Here is a 14,912-nt window from a genome sequence, read left to right on the forward strand (position 1 = left end):
CTCTGGTTGTTTGGAAGACTTGGATGCCAGATTTGGTATAAAATGTAATGATCCCAGAATGCAACTCTTGCAGTTTTACACAGTTTCTCAGACCTCCGTCTTGCAGTGTTTTGCAGGACAAATTCACTTCCAGGCAGGTGTATCTCCTCCACTTGCTGAAACTTTTAAATAATTGCCCTTATAGTGGAGGTGGGTGTTGTTCACTTGTGAAACTGAAAGTTTTAGATAGAAAGTTAGAAAGTTCTGATTTCTGACAGCCAGTAACATCTTATCATTTCAGTTGTGTTCCCTGATCTAGCCACACAAACAATGGATATGCAGCAGTGATTGGCTTTGTAAACTCGCGATTTAAATCAAAATATGAAGACATTATAATTAGCCCAACAGAAGCCTTATTATTTCTGTTTTTATATTTGTTAAATGTTGTTAAATTAAACTCGTTACGTTGCTTTTATGTTACACAGGTTCTGGGAATTAAAGTAGAGACCAAGGTACCACATGGAGCCCCTCTCACTCTTACCTGTGCACCTTAAACTAAACCTGCTTCTCCCTCACAAGGCCTTAAATGAGATGAGGAACACGACCTTCTGAACTTCTCAAAAAGAGAGACAAAAATCAAAGACAGAACCCGAAGAGCCTGGTCCCAAGTTTAAACACTGCAGTCCAAGACCTTGAGAGGTTTCATTCTGACTGCTCACACACTGAATACACATGAAGATCAGATTATCTTAGCAAAGGCCTCTTTAAGGTGGGACAAAGTGGTTCTTTGGTTTTGAGAATTTCAGAAAGTCTTGAGATTGAATACCTGTCTACTAACCCCAGAATGTTTCCTCTGGCTAAAATCATCACAGTGTTCGCTCTGTGGACATGTCTTTCTGACCTGGGTTAATTCTGGACGGTTTCATCTGTCAAATCTGATTGGCTCTTCTTAGACCGCCTGCTTAAGCGCAGTTTTACACTGGCATCTTGGGATTAGCTTTCCAGCTTCTGGCTACAGTTAGCAGCATCATCTCGGTGATTCAGGTTGAATCATGATGTGCGCAGTGATGGTCACTGGGAAATACTGTAAACAAGCCGTCTTTGCTCACTGGGCTTACTGGGAAATACTGGGAAATGCTTTGACTAGGGCTCCTTCACCCACTGGGCTTACGGGGAAATACTGTGACCAGGGTGTCTTCGCTCACTGGGCCTACTGGATCAATTTCTGGTAGTGCTGAGTTGTGAGCAGGTTATTGCATAGAGAGAGAGGTGGGGAGTGATTTGACTGGATTGTAGGCGGGCCGGGCCTTGGAGCGTGTGTTTGTATGTGTTTCCCTCTTCTTTGCAGGATCTGACCATGAAGCTGAGTCTAATTCAAAGCGTGGGCCTTATTGCTCAGGCCATCAACAGCTGCGTTCGCAAACAGGGCTACCTGTTCAACCGCAAACAGGAACTCATGGGTGTAATGATGGTATGTAGCCTCATCCGTGCGTAGTAGATGAAAACGAATTCATTTATGTACATGAATCCTGCGTAAAACAGCCATATGTGATGGGCTTTTGCGTGACATTTTCAGGTTTACTTCTGAAGTTTTTCTCTCCATGGTCCACTGAACAGTGTGATACCAAGAACAATCACGTGTTGTCGTACGTTTATGGGGTTTTAATCGTGTCTTGTGTGTTTCCTCTTGGCGTAGGACTTCATGAGGGCGGAGCCTGTGGACTCCATACGGACTCCTGTACGTCACCTTGTCATGACCACGTGTGCCAACCTCGTGTATCCATACAGCGAAGCCTGCACAGTCTCGGGCAATACCAACCAGCGACTGACACGCGTGCGACTGACACGCGTGCGACTGACACGCGTGCGACTGACACGCGTGCGACTGACACGCGTGCGACTGACACGCGTGCGACTGACGCGTGCGACTGACACGTTTCAGGCTCTTTCCTCAGATCAATCTCACACTCTCCTGTTCTTAAACATTATACTGGAGGGAAAACCATTTTGTTGACTGAGGTGATATTAAATCATGTTTGTAAATATAATATTTGTAATCTATTCTTGTATATCTATGGACATGACCTTGACCTGAGATTCCCAGTAATCTGGATCCACCCCTGACTGAAAGCGAGCAGCTGGACATGTTGAGAACATGTATAAACGGAGTGTACACGCTTCCAACGCTGGAGATGGCGGAAAAAGCCAAAGATGACGACACACTGGACCCTTTACAAAGAGAGGTGAGAGAGAAACAGAACTGGGGTTGTTCTTGCACACACACACGGATTTAAACGTTTTCAGGGGTCTTCGATGCTTAAGGACCATTTGTGCTTGGCCATAGCCATTCTAGTTCAACAGGGCATCATATATTGTAATTCAGAGCACTTGTGCGTCACTACAGGAGAGCTGATGACGTTTGAAGAACTGACTGTTGTCCATGTCAGCCAGTTGTCTTCACGTTAACCCAGTGTCACCGACGTGCAGGATACCGCTGTCCATGTCTTTGTAAGGACCTGTTGTAACCTGTTGCGTCTGCTGTCTCCCAGGCCCTGTATGCAGATACCTTCTGGGCTCTTGACGAGCTCCTGCGGAGTGTGTTGGCTAGAGACTTGAGTCCCGACAGCCTTCAAACCGTCTTCAAGGTGAGCTGGAAGCTGTGTAGCCACGGCGCGTCGCCACGGCGCGTCGCCACGGCGCATCACCCCGGCGCATCACCCCCTCACTGCTCTGCTATGGTTCTCCAGCACATGGAGATCTGGCTGAGCTCCAGACAGGACCACGAGCGAGAGAGAGCGATGAGGAGCTCCGCCCACCTCCTGCACTTCTACCTGGACAGCCTCAGCGTCAAGGTGAGCGTCTCCGGTGGGAACGTCCCGCACAGACGTAGCGCCACGCTGAGACGTCTGCACGCTCTTGACTCAAGACCACATCCCAAGCATCCTGTATGTTACTGTCCAGAACCTGGTGACGTTCCACAACCTGGGGGCCCTGCTGGGGCGTCTGGCCCCGCGCTGTACCGACCCCAGCCCCGCTGTGCGCACCGCTGCCGTGGACTGTATCTACACACTCTTACACATTCAGCTGCGCTACGAAGGTAATGTGCTGCCCTCCATATCACCCGTGCTGGGGGGCGTGTAGGTGTAGGTGGTGCTCAGCTCCACTCTCCTTATGTGACATCTTGGTTTTGTTCACTTTCTCCACTGCGGTGATTGAAGCTTGTGTTTTTGATGCCAGTGGTTAACAGGAACGCTTCATACAGTTTCATCCAGGTTCACTACAGAGTTTAACTCATCTAACGAGGACACTTGGATTAGAAGGAATGTGGCTGCTTCGTGCCTCGTGTTAAATCTGGCGTTACTTCTCAGTGTTCCTGGTGCACTCAGGTGTGTGTATGTCCTGCTCTGTTCAGGTTTCTCGCTGGACTACAGAGACGACTCGGTGGAGACGTTGTTATCAATGCGTGAGACACTGGATGATCCTGACCCGTCTGTCCTGTATAAAACCTGCTCTGAACTCACTAAGGTACAAATGTGGTACCACAAAGAGTCACGTGTGTTTGATTTTACGCTTACGTCACGTCTGGGAGATTTTAAGTGCACACTTAACTTTTTTAGTCCTGCTGTGGGGCTTCAAGGTAAGCACGCACACACACACACACACACACACACACACACACACACACACACACACACAGGGAAGCAGAGCCACCATCCGCTAACGCAGTAATACGAGCTGCGTAGGACATCCATACAGCTTAAACGCAGTGTGGTCTGCTGAACGTGTAAAGTAACACCTGCAAGCTATTCTGGCCTTAGGATAGTTACCACTGCTATTTCTATCTATTGCTCAATATTGTAAAACATAACACATTTAATGTAAAACGAGACTTCATGAGCGTATTCATATCCGTGTAAAGTGACACGACAGTTACTTTAACAAATCGTTGTGGTCTGAGGCGACTGTGGGGTTTTTGGCCTGTATCTTACTGGCCCAAAATAACACGGCTGCCAGACACAATGGTAACTGGACATGAACCTTAATGAGTTATTGGTGGTGTAGGGCTCATAAAAACGTGGTTGTAATGGTGTTTCCGACCATGCTAACTGGGCATTAGCCCTAATCAGCTGTTACAAATGTAAGCGGCAGAGGAAATATAGACTGAGCCTCAGACTGTGATAACCCTGCGTTAGACTCATTAAAGTGTGGATAATGACACGGTTATTGGATTGGCCATCACTTCATGTGATTTAATGAGCATGCTTATGATTCCATTGTGTGTGTCTCCATCTCTCCCTCTCTCTCTCTTTCTCCCTCTCTCTCTGTCTCTCCCTCTCTCTCTGTCTCTCTCCATCTTCCCCCTCTCTCTCTCTCTCCCTCTCTCTCTGTCTCTCTCCATCTTTCTCTCTCCCTCTCTCTCTCTCTCTCTCCCTCTCTCTCTGTCTCTCCCTCGCTCTCTCTCTCCCTCTCTCTGTCTCTCTCCATCTTTCCCTCTCTCTCTCTCTCTCTCTTTCTCTCTCCCTCCCTCTCTCTCTCTCTCTCTCTCTCTCTCTCTCTCTGTCTCTCTCCATCTCTCCCTCCCTCTCTCTCTCTCTCTCTCTCTCTCTCTCTCTCTCTCTGGTGTAGATCATCAGTAAGCGTCTGCCCCAGCAGCAGTTGAGCACCCTGATCTTCCTGCTGATTGAGGGTCTGGTGGACTCCCAGTCCAACTGCTCCAGAGCGTCCAGCGTTGTCCTCAACACGCTGCTGAGAACCAGAGGAGCCGGCCTGCAGGACCTGGTGAAGAACCCTGCTGCTCTGTGGAGTGGAGCTTCATTTGTGAGCAGGCGTGGCTCACCTCTTCCCGTGCTGATGTGTGTGTGTGTGTGTGTGTGTGTGTGTGTGTGTGTGTGTGTGTGTGTGTGTGTGTGTGTGTGTGTGTGTGTGTCAGGTGCCGGAGATGTTGGAGGTGTTGCACGTTCGTCTGCAGGTCATCAGTGAAGAGCAGGTGAAGGTAGCGGTGGCCCAGTCCATGTTGATTCTGGCCTCCCAGCACCTGCAGACGGTCATCAACACCCTCCTCTCCTACCCGCTGCCTTTGGACAGGTACCAACCTCCTAATGACCTCATCACCGTGGCTTCTGCCTGGGACAATCTTTCTGCAAGACCATCTAAGCCTGTACACATTCTGTAAGATTCGTGTGTGTGTGTGTGTGTGTGTGTGTGTGTGTGTGTGTACGTACACCCTCAGCTGGACCTGTGAGATGTGGACGGCGTTGGGGGCAGACGGTGCTGTTGCTCGTCAGATCATGGAGATGATCGTGGAGAAGCTGAATGTCATGGTGCCATTTGAAGAAAAGCGCGAGGCCCTTCTGAGGTCCGGCACGGCCCGCGTGGCCACCAGCCAGCCGCTAGTGGTGAGACACGGTTCTGTTCCACCCGAGCGTGAGCCTGAGCTACTCTTCCCCTCAAAGACCACATACACTCAGTGTGCAACCACCAGAGAGCTCCAGAACTCGGAGCTGGTCCTGCAAGTGCAGAACATGACGCATGGACTGTGTGTTGTACGTGATATGTGCCACGTGTGACCTGTATATGACGTGTGACCCATGTATGCTGTAGATGAAGCGTGCCCCGCGTGTGCTTTAGATGAAGCGTGCCCCACGTGTGCCGTAGATGAAGCGTGCCCCACGTGTGCCGTAGATGACGCGTGCCTCACGTGTGCTGTAAATGACGCGTGTCTCACGTGTGCTGTAGATGACGTGTGCCCTGCGTGAGCTGATGCTGAACGGGCAGGCGGCGGAGGCAGTGGTGACTCTCTTCCCGCGTCTCTTCAGCGCTCTGCTCGTGCGTTTGGGCTCCAGCGTGGCCGTGCAGCTCCCCAAAGACGTCAACGGCATCGCCAACGAGCGCAGAGCGGGCGCTAAACCCGTCCCTAAACCAGTCACTAAACCCGTCGCCACCGACTTCGACGTCTGTGGGTGAGTCGCATCAAAGACCCGTGAAGATGTTGATTTCCAAGCCAGTTAGATTTTTCTTTAGATACTCTTGCTGAATATTTTTACAGGACTTTACCAAGCACACACACACACACACACACACACACACTGCTTCTCTGTCTCTCTGGAGAGGTTTTGTAATGGAAATGTTGCTACAGTCTTTTATCTTTTGTTGGATTCGAGCGAGTGAGTCGGTGTGTGTTAAAGGCTCCGTGGGGCTGTAGCGTGGGGGGTTTTTGTGGCTTCTGTTCCTCAGTGTGGCGGTTGAAACTCTGCGGATCCTCCTGGCTCGAGCCCACCTGGACGCCGTGCTGAAGGTGCTGGACGAGGACGCGGCGTGGGAGAAGATGAAGGAGCCACAGGAGCACACGGCGGGGGTCAGCACGCTCTCCAGGTACACGTCTGCTCCAGCCGCCGCTTAACACCTCGCACGGTCCTGGAGTCTTTTAAAAGTGCTGGCAATGTTGAAGTACATTACATAGCTACATTAGAATGGTCAGGTTTGGTGTGGCATGGTTAGAATGAAGTAAGTGTGTGTGTGTGTGTGTGTGTGTGTGTGTGTGTGTGTGTGTGTGTGTGTGTGTGTGTGTGTGTGTGTGTGTGTGTGTGTGTGTGTGTGTGTGTGTGTGTGTGTGTGTGTGTGTGTGTGTGTGTGTGTGTGTGTGTCAGAGCGATGGCTAAGCATGCAGGTCCTCGTCTTCCAGCTATACTGGAGAGTTTGTGTCCCTCACTCAACAACATCTACGAGTGCCAGAGAATAACGGTGACTGCGTTTTTCTCAGAGGTGAGACCCGAACACTTCATTACAGCTCTTGGCTTAAAATAGCCACAGTTTGCAGGCAACCAGCTCAGTGGGATGTGGTCAAACAGCAAGTTTTATCCAGGATTTCTGATGCATCATATCAAATAACTGCAGTTTTGACATGGTGGATTTTGCTGTCTCTTGCTCTCCTATGTTGGGCATTCAGCCAGTCTGACTCTCGTGGTTTAATCCAGAGTGGGAGAATTCATTGCTGTTGGATTGATTGAGACTGTTGGCCATTTAAAAAAAAGTCCTGATATCCCAATATCTCTTTTCAGGAGAGTGTAAACAACTCTGGTAACTTGGACCAATCTGGTCACAGTTTACACCTATTGTTATCATTGTCCAGTAGTGGGACTGTTAAGCCAATTGTGTAGGTAATCATTTAATTAAGTGTCTCTCTGAGTCACTTTATCTGTTTCTTTTGAAGAGGTTGAATGGAAAAAGGCAAAAAAAAGAATAACAAAAGGTTATTCAGTCTGGAAACTTCTTAGAACCAAATTTAGTATCAAGCCACACCACATACGTCACAAGAGCCGTATTATTATCCTGGAATCTGGGACTCCTGAGAGTCCGCTGTGGTCCGGGTCGTCCAGGCTGAAAACAGCTTGTTCACTCCCCCCCTCAGCTCCTGAAACTCTGGTATTTTTACTAAATGTGAATAGTGGCTTGTGAGATCAGGCCACACCGCTGGGTGCTGCGTGCGTGAACGCTTGTCCCCGTGCACCCTGATTTGCTGAAATTATCCGTGACATTTAAAAATTTCAGCTAAGATGAAAAGCCGTGTGCCAGGCAGCTATGGAGTTTTCACGGCTGCATTGCTGTGTGGGGTCGTGATACTGAGGCAACTTTCTCAGGTTTGAAGAAGAATTGTCTCTCCATCTCTCTCTCTCTCTCTCTCTCTCTCTCTCTCTCTCTCTCTCTCTCTCTCTCTCTCTCTCTCTCTCTCTCTCTCTCTCTCTCTCTCTCTCTCTCCCTCTCTCCCCCCCAGCTGCTGAATCACCATGTGGTTACAGAGTTGATGATGACTGACGTTTTAATGCACAGTATGATGGAGAAGATATCAGACCCCTGCCCTACTGTCCGCATGTTGGCCATCAGAGGCCTCGGGAATGTTGCCGTCGGCTCACCGGAGAAGGTACGGGATCTTATCTACGGGATCTTATCTCCGAGATCTACGGGATCTTCTCTGAGATCTACGGGATCTTATCTCTGAGATCTATGGGGTCTTATCTATGGGATCTATGGGGTCTTATCTATGGGATCTACGGGATCTTATCTATGGGATCTACGGGATCTTATCTATGGGATCTTATCTCCAAGATCTACGGGATCTTCTCTGAGATCTACGGGATCTTCTCTGAGATCTACGGGATCTTCTCTGAGATCTACGGGATCTTATCTCTGAGATCTATGGGGTCTTATCTATGGGATCTACGGGATCTTATCTCTGAGATCTACGGGATCTTATCTATGGGATCTATGGGGTCTTATCTATGGGATCTATGGGGTCTTATCTATGGGATCTATGGGGTCTTATCTATGGGATCTACGGGATCTTATCTATGGGATCTTATCTCCGAGATCTACGGGAGCTTCTCTGAGATCTACGGGATCTTATCTCTGAGATCTATGGGGTCTTATCTCTGAGATCTACAGGATCTTATCTCTGAGGTGGTGGAGTTCATGGCCATTCAACATTGCCTCATGTGTTATCTACTTTTAGAAGAAGAGAATAAAAAGGCTTTATCTCTGCACTGCACATTTAGACATGTTTGAATATGTACAAATCACACATTGAATTCCAATATTTGTTACTTATTTATTTCAGTGTTTTGTTCATTATGGTAATGTAAGTTCAAAGAAGCTGTTGTGCTACGGTAAAACCGTCCCTCAAAACAGATTGGTGTGTTGAGAGTTCTTGCGTCTGGCGTGAGATGGTGTGTCTTGCGTTCTTTACGTCTAGGTGAACAAGTATGCTAAAGAGCTGCTGGCGGCCATGAGCTCGGGCATGGAGGAGAAGGATGATCCAGGCAAGCTCATCACTCTGGAGGCCATGTCAGGCCTGTCCAAGGTGCTCCTGTACCTGGACCAGCAGAACATGCACCTGCTGGTCGTCTACATCTTCATGAAGATCAAGCCCTTCTTGGAGAACGTGAGTGAGGAACCTCGTACCGTTTCACTGGGATCTTAGTGTGGTATGAATGTTTGGGTTGATGTAAGCAGGTCCTGATTTAGGTGTTCTCCAGTCATGAGGAGACAGCCAGCCTCATACTTCTGAGCAATCTCCTTCCTTTAGTGATGTTTAGAAGATGTTCTTGGCCAGAGAGGATGGACAGAGCCACTATGGTATAGAGCAGCTGTAAGCAGTGGGGCTAGAACACGTCCTTTGATCTAGATGGTGAAGAGACTGAAGGCAGCTTCTCACTGCCTCATGTCTTCATTGTTCTTGAAGATCTGGGCCGCAGGGTTCTTGTCCTGTTTTTCAGTGTTGCCCTTTCTGTACACAAAACATTTGGAATTGAAATTTGCTGGTTTGGTTATTTAAATGAGCAAAAGGCATTTCTAATTTCTAAGACTTATAAAACATGACTACGTTATCACACGATCTTTTAGCCCAGAGCTTTTCAGTACTTTTTGACCATGTTTTTGGAATTCGAGACAAACGTGGATGTGTGTTGGTTTGAGTTCTTCCTGCCCGGGGTGTTGTGCAGGAGAATGATGAAATACGCTGTGCGTCCATCCTGCTCCTGGGGAACCTGTCCAGGTTCGGGTCGGGGGAGGCCGTCTTTAAAGACCAGATCCACAACGTTCTGGTCAGTCTGCTCCTACACCTCAACGACCCCAGCACACAGGTCGTCAAGGTTGGTGGCCCTCATGATTCACTCTGCTTTCAAGGTCCATCTAATCCCACATTCATAAGAGAACCCGTGTGTGTGTGTGTGTGTGTGTGTGTGTGTGTGTGTGTGTGTGTGTGTGTGTGTGTGTGTGTGTGTGTGTGTGTGTGTGTGTGTGTGTGTGTGTGTGTGTGTGTGTGTGTGTGTGTGTGTGTGTTTTTCAGGCGTGTAAGTACACCATGCGTGTGTGTGCTCCAGTCGTGGGTTCGGAGCAGATCACTGCCATGTTTCAGACCCACCTGCATGAGGAGAAAAGTCTGCACTATGGCGAGTTCATCAACGACCTCATCAAATACATCGTGAGTTGGCGTCGCCAAACCAGCTCCTAGCTGCGTTACCCTCTCACAGGAGTGTGAGCTGGAAGGTTCTTCTAACAAGTGTCATGGCATGATCTCGATAGTTACTGAAAGAAAAGAAGCCTAATTATTTATTAGCTGAACTAGTTACTGTTAATTAGTTATCATGAATTAGTTATCATGACGAATAACCTGGTCAGCCACTGAGAGACATGGAGTGGGTGCAGTTGGTAGCACACAGCAGCTTTAAAGAGCAAAGCCAGTAGTTCTGATCTCTCCTGGTTCCTGACGGACCACTCTCTCCCTCCTGGTCTCTCTGGTTCCTGACGGACCACTCTCTCCCTGCTGGTCTCTCTGGTTCCTGACGGACCGCTTTCTCCCTGCTGGTCTCTCTGGTTCCTGACGGACCGCTCTCTCCCTCCTGGTCTCTCTGGTTCCTGACAGACCACTCTCTCCCTGCTGGTCTCTCTGGTTCCTGACGGACCGCTTTCTCTCTGCTGGTCTCTCTGGTTCCTGACGGACCGCTCTCTCCCTCCTGGTCTCTCTGGTTCCTGACTGACCGCTCTCTCCCTGCTGGTCTCTCTGGTTCCTGACGGACCGCTCTCTCCCTGCTGGTCTCTCTGGTTCCTGACGGACCACTCTCTCCCTGCTGGTCTCTCTGGTTCCTGACTGACCGCCCTCTCCCTGCTGGTCTCTCTGGTTCCTGACTGACCGCTCTCTCCCTGCTGGTCTCTATGGTTCCTGACTGACCGCTCTCTCCCTGCTGGTCTCTCTGGTTCCTGACTGACCGCCCTCTCCCTGCTGGTCTCTCTGGTTCCTGACTGACCGCTCTCTCCCTGCTGGTCTCTGGTTCCTGACTGACTGCCCTCTCCCTGCTGGTCTCTCTGGTTCCTGACTGACCGCTCTCTCCCTGCTGGTCTCTCTGGTTCCTGACTGACCACTCTCTCCCTGCTGGTCTCTCTGGTTCCTGACTGACCGCCCTCTCCCTGCTGGTCTCTCTGGTTCCTGACTGACCGCTCTCTCCCTGCTGGTCTCTCTGGTTCCTGACTGACCGCTCTCTCCCTGCTGGTCTCTCTGGTTCCTGACTGACCGCCCTCTCCCTGCTGGTCTCTCTGGTTCCTGACTGACCGCTCTCTCCCTGCTGGTCTCTCTGGTTCCTGACTGACCGCCCTCTCCCTGCTGGTCTCTCTGGTTCCTGACGGACCGCTTTCTCCCTGCTGGTTTCTCTGGTTCCTGACTGACCACACTCTCCCTGCTGGTCTCTCTGGTTCCTGACGGACCACTCTCTCCCTGCTGGTCTCTCTGGTTCCTGACGGACCGCTCTCTCCCTGCTGGTCTCTCTGGTTCCTGACGGACCGCTCTCTCCCTGCTGGTCTCTCTGGTTCCTGACTGACCGCTCTCTCCCTGCTAGTCTCTCTGGTTCCTGACTGACCGCTCTCTCCCTGCTGGTCTCTCTGGTTCCTGACGGACCGCTCTCTCCCTGCTGGTCTCTCTGGTTCCTGACGGACCGCTCTCTCCCTGCTGGTCTCTCTGGTTCCTGACTGACCGCTCTCTCCCTGCTGGTCTCTCTGGTTCCTGACTGACCGCTCTCTCCCTGCTGGTCTCTCTGGTTCCTGATGGACCGCTCTCTCCCTGCTGGTCTCTCTGGTTCCTGACTGACCGCTCTCTCCCTGCTGGTCTCTCTGGTTCCTGATGGACCGCTCTCTCCCTGCTGGTCTCTCTGGTTCCTGACTGACCGCTTTCTCCCTGCTGGTTTCTCTGGTTCCTGACGGACCGCTCTCTCCCTCCTGGTCTCTCTGGTTCCTGACTGACCGCCCTCTCCCTGCTGGTCTCTCTGGTTCCTGACTGACCGCCCTCTCCCTGTTGGTCTCTCTGGTTCCTGACTGACCGCCCTCTCCCTGCTGGTCTCTCTGGTTCCTGACTGACCGCTCTCTCCCTGCTGGTCTCTCTGGTTCCTGACTGACCGCTTTCTCCCTGCTGGTCTCTCTGGTTCCTGACGGACCACTCTCTCCCTGTTGGTCTCTCTGGTTCCTGACTGACCACTCTCTCCCTGCTGGTCTCTGTGCTTTGCCTTGTTTCAGTGAGCGGCCTCGTTGCATGTCTGACTCGGGTTGTTTAAATGCTGTTTTGTCTCCAAAGATCCAGGACTTTCCTGGCATGCTCAATTTCTACCACATGACGGTCGTCCAGTTCTTCAAGAGCAGCTGGGCTGAGATCCGTGCTGGTGCTGCCATGTTCATAGGTGAGGTCATGGGTGGGGTGAGGTCATGGGTGGGGTGAGGTCATGGGTGAGGTGCTTCCGAGAGCTCTGTCTTCCCCAGTGGCACAATGATGACATCATCACACCAGCTACATAATAGTGTTAATAAAAGTTAACAAAACCAAAACTCTGTTAGTTTCTCATATTTGTCTCCTCTGTGTGTGTGTGTGTGTGTGTGTGTGTGTGTGTGTTTCTAGGGTTCCTGGTGGGGAACTTACCTGAGGAGTACTTCTCCCATATGAACATGGCCACAGTGACTAAGGGTAAAGCGTCTTTAGACTAAGCCACTTCTGACTCTGGTGCTGACGTGTTCTACTTTTCCACACCGCACTGCCCTTCACAAGAACTGGGACACTGAAGTCAAAAGGACATGTACTGTTTTGATTAATCAGAATAAGCCATCATCCGTGTTAAGGGGAGAAAAAGAATCAAAATAACTGCACAAGCAGAAGATAATATCTTATCAAAGTATGTGTGATTACAGTCAGAACCGTGTGGAACCATGGAGTCTCGTGTCTCTGAATTAGAATCCAGTCAAGCATGTGTTGGACTAAAGAAGACAGTCCTGTCAGATCAGTCCAGCGCATTCTGTGCACCTCCAGGTTACTTTACTAGTAGGAGATACAGTCCGTCACCTAGACAGGAAGCAGGTAGTGTTTGGAGAAGTGTGTCCGGGTCGCCGCTCAGCTCACCTGTCCGTTGTTCTTCTAGGTCTGGTGATCCTCCTGCAGGACCCCCAGCCACTGGTCCGTGCCAAGGCGGCAGAAGCCATGGGCCAGTTCCGCTGAACACCGCCCGTCCTGGGCCAGTTCCGCTGAACACCGCCCGTCCTGCCTCCACGGTGTTGGGTTTGGATACGGCGGGAAATCCGTGGTCGTGTTCCACCCGCGTGAGACTTTCAGTGACCAAAGACTGTGCAGGAGTTCTTTAATAAGGAATGACGGCTCTGTAATGATGGATCAAGGCTGTGGAGCTTTGGGCGAGATCTTCTGTGTAATTTTTTACTGTATCCCTGTCTGTGTTTAGCTGTTTGTAGCAGATAATGGAGAGTGAAGCTCGTAAAGGCACCAGAAACCCTTTAAATCATAGAGATTCTATTTCCACAAATCACACTTTATTTTGGGGGCTTAATTTCAGTCCACGCTGAATCATCGTGTATGACTGCTATGGACTTTGGACTCTGCAGATATCACAACCAGAGAATATCACAGCAAGGTCTCATCAGCTGCTGAGCGGGCCTACTAGATTTTCAAGACAAAAGTTTTATTGTCATTTGCAAATGGTTACTTCTGGAGGCTTTTAGCTTCACTGGGGAACGTAGCAATAAGTCCAGCAGGTGTAGCGGGCTCCCCTCCACAGGGACGAGTGGAGCGATAGCCTGCAGCGTTTTGTAGCCAGGCAATGTCGTCACTGAGCTGACCAACCGTGACGAGTTGACCTACTGCGCGTGTGGGGGTGTGTGTGTGTGGGGCTGTGTGAGGGCGTGTAGGGGCATGCGTGCGGGGGCGTGTAACCCTGGGTAAAACCTGTGGACATGGTTGCTTTTGATATAAAAATATATTTCAGCAGTGCCTCTTTCCTGTACGAGTGTAAAGTTGTGAACTGTTGTGAACAGGTAGTGAAGATGTTTCGGTCTCTTGTAAATGCACTTGTGACAGACACAACTGGTGATGTTTCCATAGGACCCTGGGGACCAGGACATGTGGTCGGGTGTGTGAGAGGGCGTAGAGGGCATTTTAACATCCATCTGACATCTCTGTGTAACGGTGTATCGGTTTACTTCTTTGACACTAAAAGCAGCATAGACAGGTGAACCTGACCCTGGGTCCTATTAAACAATACAACCCTCAATACAGTCCTGAATAAATCTGTGCTACTGTGGAGTGCTACAGTGTATGATTGGCCCAGTACAATCGTTTTAGTCATGACTCCTTTGGGGGTCGGGGGATGTTCTTCAGTGTGCCAAGCAGGTATTCATTCAAAATGTACCCGTGAGGGGTTCAAGTTCTGTAGTCTGATGACAACGCTGTGTTGACGGTGGGCGGGGCTTGTCGCAGTGCTGATTGCGCAGGTGGTTGGCTTTGGCTTCTGATTGGCTAGCTCGCGCTCAGGTGTAATGGAGCTGCTTTGGATATTCACATATTCATGTGCTTTTTTGTTTTTTCTTTTCGTCCTTTTTCCTGTTCTCTCTCTCTTTTTTTGGAAACATATTTTAGGATGGTCATATAATCAAGCAAGAAAACCATGTCATTGGTTATGTGAGTGAATTTGAATGAACTTATTAAAGTTTTTTGTGGAAGACATGCGCACTGATTTATTCGTTCCGGAGGTCGGCTGATCTAACGTGAGGGTTATTTCGCTTCCCCGCGCGCCCACCGGAGCAGCTGGAACACAGTGAGTCCCCCACGCGCGTGTCCGCATGAAGGACACCGCTCCTCTCGGCCGCCAACCGCCTCTCCTCCAGTGGCCCGCAGGTGACGGGAATGCGGCTCGTTTAAACTCTCAACTGACCCTCTTTACACCATGACATTGAGGATAAGTTGGGAATATAAACGCGCTTACACGTTTGACATGCACGACGTGTAGATGCGCGCGGAGAACCGGTGCACACACTTGGACTCGCACTAACGTTGGAGAACACGTGGACCACAGTGTAGTGTACAAGAAACGTGGACCACAGTGTCGTGTACAGGAAACGTG

The 14,912-nt window shown here is 50.1% G+C and overlaps 1 protein-coding gene across 5 annotated transcripts in view; it reads left to right on the top strand.

Annotated features, from left to right (window-relative positions):
• The window catches only part of mroh1 (maestro heat-like repeat family member 1), a 46,800-nt gene extending 32,287 nt beyond the window's left edge, over positions 1–14,513 (top strand). For 3 of the 5 annotated variants that reach the window (XM_076990629.1, XM_076990633.1, XM_076990630.1), the window contains 21 exons: positions 465–491; positions 1,328–1,450; positions 1,676–1,755; positions 2,084–2,222; positions 2,529–2,624; positions 2,727–2,831; positions 2,941–3,076; positions 3,392–3,504; positions 4,606–4,758; positions 4,910–5,064; positions 5,210–5,375; positions 5,716–5,939; positions 6,214–6,351; positions 6,627–6,741; positions 7,751–7,897; positions 8,726–8,914; positions 9,474–9,623; positions 9,821–9,955; positions 12,092–12,194; positions 12,410–12,475; positions 12,924–14,513. In XM_076990629.1, coding sequence (XP_076846744.1) covers positions 465–491; positions 1,328–1,450; positions 1,676–1,755; positions 2,084–2,222; positions 2,529–2,624; positions 2,727–2,831; positions 2,941–3,076; positions 3,392–3,504; positions 4,606–4,758; positions 4,910–5,064; positions 5,210–5,375; positions 5,716–5,939; positions 6,214–6,351; positions 6,627–6,741; positions 7,751–7,897; positions 8,726–8,914; positions 9,474–9,623; positions 9,821–9,955; positions 12,092–12,194; positions 12,410–12,475; positions 12,924–13,000 — 2,637 coding nt within the window. In that variant the 3' untranslated portion in view covers positions 13,001–14,513. Of the gene's footprint in view, positions 1–464; positions 492–1,327; positions 1,451–1,675; positions 1,756–2,083; positions 2,223–2,528; positions 2,625–2,726; positions 2,832–2,940; positions 3,077–3,391; positions 3,505–4,605; positions 4,759–4,909; positions 5,065–5,209; positions 5,376–5,715; positions 5,940–6,213; positions 6,352–6,626; positions 6,742–7,750; positions 7,898–8,725; positions 8,915–9,473; positions 9,624–9,820; positions 9,956–12,091; positions 12,195–12,409; positions 12,476–12,923 lie in introns of those variants that run through there. The other 2 variants (XM_076990632.1, XR_013125229.1) reach the window with 2 other exon arrangements.
• Positions 14,514–14,912: the final 399 nt, after the last annotated feature.

Source organism: Brachyhypopomus gauderio, unplaced genomic scaffold (assembly GCF_052324685.1).
Source record: "Brachyhypopomus gauderio isolate BG-103 unplaced genomic scaffold, BGAUD_0.2 sc76, whole genome shotgun sequence".
Lineage (NCBI taxonomy): Eukaryota > Metazoa > Chordata > Actinopteri > Gymnotiformes > Hypopomidae > Brachyhypopomus > Brachyhypopomus gauderio.